Genomic DNA, 5,493 nt, shown 5'->3' on the forward strand with positions numbered 1-5,493 from the left:
ACGTCAGTTTGGACTCTCGTGGATAGTTGTATCATTAACAATCTTATCTCGTCTCTTAATTTTACAGTTAATTCTATAAAACTGTGATACTTTGGAAACATTCAAAACATTTCGAAAATTTACTGCAGTTTAACACATACAATGGTATTGGGAATTATATTATTTTTTAAATTAGGCTTATCGACATCAAATGAACAAAGATAATGGGACTATCTGTACAGCTATTGACTAAAGTCCTTTGAAATCAGTTTGTTATGCCATTAGCATGTCTTGCACAAAAATTGACACTTTGTCATCTATGCTATGAAAAATTACCTGCCAAAGTAACACAAGATTCAAATTAGCAATGAAACAGATTGTTTACATTTAATGCTCAACAAAAACGAAATGTTTAGCTGCATGCAATAGTTTTAAGAATATTAAATGTTACCTCCATATCCATAGTCTGATGAGCCTCCTTTGCCCCATCCTGATCTAGAGCCTCCACTAACCCATCCAGATCCAGAGCCTCCTTTGCCCCATCCAGATCCATATCCTCCACTGACCCATCCAGATCCAGAGCCTCCATTGCCCCATCCAGAGCCTCCATAACCTCCATATCCTGAACCTCCTTTACCCCATCCAGATCCAGAGCCTCCACTGACCCATCCGGATCCAAAGCCACCATATGCTTCATATCCGGAACCTCCGGAACCTCCTTTACCCCATCCAGATCCATAGCCTTCATAACCTCCATTTCCTCCGTTTACAACAACCATGTTACTACCATATCCAGAGTCTCCATAACCTCCATATCCTGAACCGCCTTTGCCCCATCCAGAACCAGAACCTCCACTGACCCATTCGGATCCAATGCCTCCATAGCCACCGTATCCTGAACTTCCTTTGCCCCATCCAGATCCAGAACCTCCATTGTCCCATCCGGATCCAGAGCCGACATTGACCCATCCGGATCGAGAGCCTTCATATCCTGAACCTCCTTTGTCCCATCCAGAACCAGAGCCTCCACTGACCCATCCTGATCCATAGCCTCCGTTACCTCCGTAACCTCTGTCTCCTGAACCTTCTTTACCCCATCTAGATCCAGAGCCTCCGTAACCACCATTTCCTACAATTACTATGTTACTACCATATCCAGAGCCTCCATTTTCCAATCCAGATCCAGAACCTTCTTTGCCCCAGCCAGAGCCTCCCCATTCAGATCCAGAACCTCTCTTGCCCCATCCAGAACCTCCCCATCCAGATCCAGAACCTCCTTTGCCCCATCCTCCAGAGCCTTCCCTTTCAGATCCAGAACCTCGCTTGCCCCATCCAGAGCCTCCCCATTCAGAACCAGAACCCCCACTGACCCATTCAGAGCCTCCATTGCCAACTACTTCATATGTACCGTTGGCTAGGCCAATGAAAGCAATTAGGATACAAACTGCAACTTTCATTCTGTAAATATAAGAAGCGGAGCTTATAGTAAACTTGATAAGCTGCAGTAATGCATATGTATACGCAGATATTTTGTGAGCATGGTTATTTAAGGAAAAAGACGCATAAATGAAAATTTCTTTAAATAGGATTGACCCGATTCTTTTTTAACCCACGTACCTGTAACCAACTTTTAAAAAGAAAACTTACGTATGCTACCTGATTAAAGAATATTTTATCCGCACATATAATATCAGACACCTAACAAAATAACACTCAAAACATAGCCCTCAATTGGTTTAAATGGAATTGACATGACATCCAGGGATGACTATATTGCAGAAATGTGATCATCTAAGCATTTTTTGTCCGACAAAGAGAACCATGTTGACAGGATGGTTCGTTCATGATGTGTTTTGACATCTTATATTCATTGTACTCGTGTGTATAGAAGATAAAGCTTTTTGTTGTGTCACATGTTTAACGTATCTATATGTATCTTTTTTTGTCAATTAAAATCCTTTATTTTCCCGTTTGATCTTAAGGTATAGGCATGATAAAATCAAATATGCAAAAGTACAATAGTCACGGAAGTGTTCAAGTGTTTCTCCTTACAGTGTAACAGTGTCTTACTGCCGTTCTAAATGTTTTAGTGACTTCATGAGATATCTGTTTAACTCTTTATATGTAAAACATTGAATCAATGGGCAGATATCAATCTAAGAATACGCCAAACCAGACAACAGTAGTCTCTGTCAACACTTGACGCACTAACAAAACAAAAAACATACGGGCACAAACCGGCATAAATCAAAACAATTTTCTAAAGTATAACCACTTGTCAAGATTTAAATATCTGATTTTGAAATTCATAGTAATAATCTTAAATCCATCAACCTCTCTTATTCAAAGGTCAATATATTGATTGGAAATTTCATATCCATCCAGACAATTAAAAGAAAATCGTTCAAGACGAAGGTTAGTCGTAACCATTTGGCAAGATGGCTGTCTACAATTCGTTTAAGTTGACAAAAACAACATTAATTTTGACCCTTCGTAAACTTATTCCTTTCCGTAGTCGATTAACAACATCATCGTAAAAATGTGATGTGCCATTCCGTTTGAAATAAAATTTGCACCTGTGGAATAATTTAGTAAATGTTTGAAGTAATTTGTGGTTAGAAACCCCTAATAAATTTCCAGTTATACAACGATTACGCTAATTGAAATATAATACGCAACCACAGACACGGGGATTGCGAACACGTTGGGATATATATAAGAGTGAGACAGTGCCAATGAAAAATCCACGTTCAAATAAGGCAAATTAGCAATAATGACCGTTATGGGGGTAGGCGCCTAATAAAGCAAATTTGTTTAGCAAACTATTGCTTAAATATATGGAAAAAAAGAAATTACAACACTCATTACCGTGTTTAATTACATTCTCAGGCATTCATATAATTTAAATAAGTCACTGCATCAGTTAATTTTAAAACTGATAAACGCCTAAATAGATTGAATGTTGAGTGTGGCTATCTTTAGACATTATATATATATTTGATATTATAAATATAACTAGGATCAAAGACCTGGTGTTTTAGATATATAAACACGAATAATTAAAGTTCAAATTTAGGTAAAAAACTTTTATTAAACTAGAGAAAATTGAAACGTTTAGGAATGTAGATTTTTCGCAAAGAAATACAAAAAAATGTTCTTTTTGTATGTTGCTCAATAAAAAAAAACAAGAAAATATTCTTACGGTATGAACACACAAGAGTTAACAGTTTGTTCCTTGGTTGTAATAGTTTTTTGGTGAGTCCTATTTAACCAACTTAACTGATGAAGTAAAACAATTGGCCACAAGTGAACAGGAGAAACTATTATTCTGAAACATTTGATCAAAAAACAAATTACAAATTCTATCCTTTTAGGCTGTTTTGTTAATATTTCATTTCTGTTGCAACAGTATATCTGCCTCTAATATGTGAGCTTATTTTTTATCATCATGTAAGACCTTAAAAAACTACCAATGACATTACGAAGATATTTTTATTTAAGATACTTAAAAGAATTGACAATTGAATTAGGAATGTGTTAAAGACCAAAGGACAGGAAACAACCGAAGGTCCCTAACAGTTCTTCACCACAGCGAGAAAATTGCTAATACTTTATGAGATGTACATGTATGTGAAATGTATGTTCTCAGCATTATTTTTCATACACAAGTATATGATATTATGGAAGATCGTAGAAGAAAAGATACAATCATAATTGTTTTCAAATCTTACAAAAAGGTACTTACCTTGTGACTATTGTGGGTGTGATCTGATACAGCTGATAGTGCAGAAATTAGAGATAAGGGACTTTTATACTCTTCCAAATCGTTAAAATTGTAATCAAGGTTACTCGTAATTTTGATATACGACAAATCCAACAAATCGTGAAGCATTTTGCTTACACAGTAATCAAAGCAAATAAGTAAAGATTTATTATTTTTTTTAAATGATCAATTATTAGTATGAAACAGTGAATATGTGGACTGATTTGAAGACTCGAAAGTATCAAAAAGGTTAATTGCTGTTCTAGAAAATGTAGTGTCATATGACGTTGTATCTTCTTAATTATTTCACAATTGATCAGCAGGCTCGAAATTTACGTTCAAATTATGTTGAAGTGATAAAGCTTAAGACGATACAATCTAACACGTAGTTATCACAAACTATACATCAAATACATCCAGTGTTTGCTTGAATGATCTCTATTACACTAAAAAGACCTTTGAACCATAAAATCCCGAACTCGGAAGGTAGAGTTAGGCTAAGGATATGTTTTGTTTAATCTACTAAAAAGTGGTTTAATGTAAATTTTACTATTTTGTCGTTTTGATTTTTTGTTGCACTTCAGTGGTTTTGTTTTCTCATTGTTTCCCTTTTCTCTTAAAGTTGATGAGTTTACCTCAGTTTAAGTTTGTAACCTGGATTTGTTTTCTCTCAATCGATTTATGACTTTCTTACAGCGGTATACTACTGTTGTATTTAATTGTGTTCTCTAGTGTTTTAACAACTAATAAAAAGGTTAATCAAATATACTAATTCCTATAATATGTCGACTAGTTATTCTTGTCTGCTGGAATGATACGTGATTCACCTTGCTGATACTTATGCAATTTTACCTTCCATCTGTCTATTACCGTATTCAAGATAACAAAAAAAAAAACTCATAAATATTGTAATAATAACCATTTAAAGACAATAACTCCTTTTTGGAATAACTTGAAAAAATGTTGACTAATATTTTGTAGATTCTGTCTTGTTGGTCATTTTGGTTTCTGGTGTTGTAATCTATCTGGTTTTTGTTTGTTTTCGACATATAAAATCCCTTAAAAAAAAAATTGTTAGAAAAGGGAAATTACTCCCACAAGGAGTCAACTAAAGATCGTGGCTTTTTTCTGTTCTTTATAGTCATCTATCTATTTTAGTTTCCAAGTTAATAGTCAAGTGATGGGTAAAGTTCACGCTGGATCTCTGTGACAGGTGAGCTGATAAATAACTTTAAGACAGACAGGCCCGTACCAGAACATTTTTTACAACCCCATGTTGTGGAATTGAATGTTATCATTTCAAAAAGATGTTTTTCGATAATAATTATCAGTAATTTTTTACAATTTAAAATTTTTATCAAGATTTCATGCGTCTGGTAACTGATGATGGTTGCCCAATACCAAAAACACATTCTGTATCTACAATGCGTCTAAATATCAGAAATCGTGGCAGCAAATTGCCTTGCACTATGCCCGACGCGCTAGACCACTCGATCAAATAGGCTCTACAATAATAAAGCCTTCGGTTGCCGGTGTTATCTTTCCTCGTCCGTTTTTATCTTTCATTGGGGATCTTATAAAAAAGTATTATCACAAAACTTTGTGATGACTCCGAGGAAAATTAAAAACAGAAAGTCCCTGATCAAATAGCAAAATCAAAAGATCAAGCACATCAAACGAATGGATAACAACTGTCACATTCCTGACTCGCTCCAGATATGTTCTTGTGTAGAAAATGTTGCATTAAACAT

General features: G+C 35.2%; 1 protein-coding gene across 1 annotated transcript; it reads right to left on the minus strand.

Moving 5' to 3' along the window:
- Window positions 1-419: 419 nt before the first annotated feature.
- On the minus strand, window positions 420-1,436 carry LOC134716735 (uncharacterized). Its single transcript, XM_063579740.1, has one exon. It carries the CDS (start codon window positions 1,434-1,436, stop codon window positions 420-422), a length of 1,017 nt encoding a protein of 338 aa, XP_063435810.1.
- Between the last annotated feature and the right edge of the window lie 4,057 nt (window positions 1,437-5,493).

This window comes from Mytilus trossulus, chromosome 4 (assembly GCF_036588685.1).
Source record: "Mytilus trossulus isolate FHL-02 chromosome 4, PNRI_Mtr1.1.1.hap1, whole genome shotgun sequence".
NCBI classification, from domain to species: domain Eukaryota; kingdom Metazoa; phylum Mollusca; class Bivalvia; order Mytilida; family Mytilidae; genus Mytilus; species Mytilus trossulus.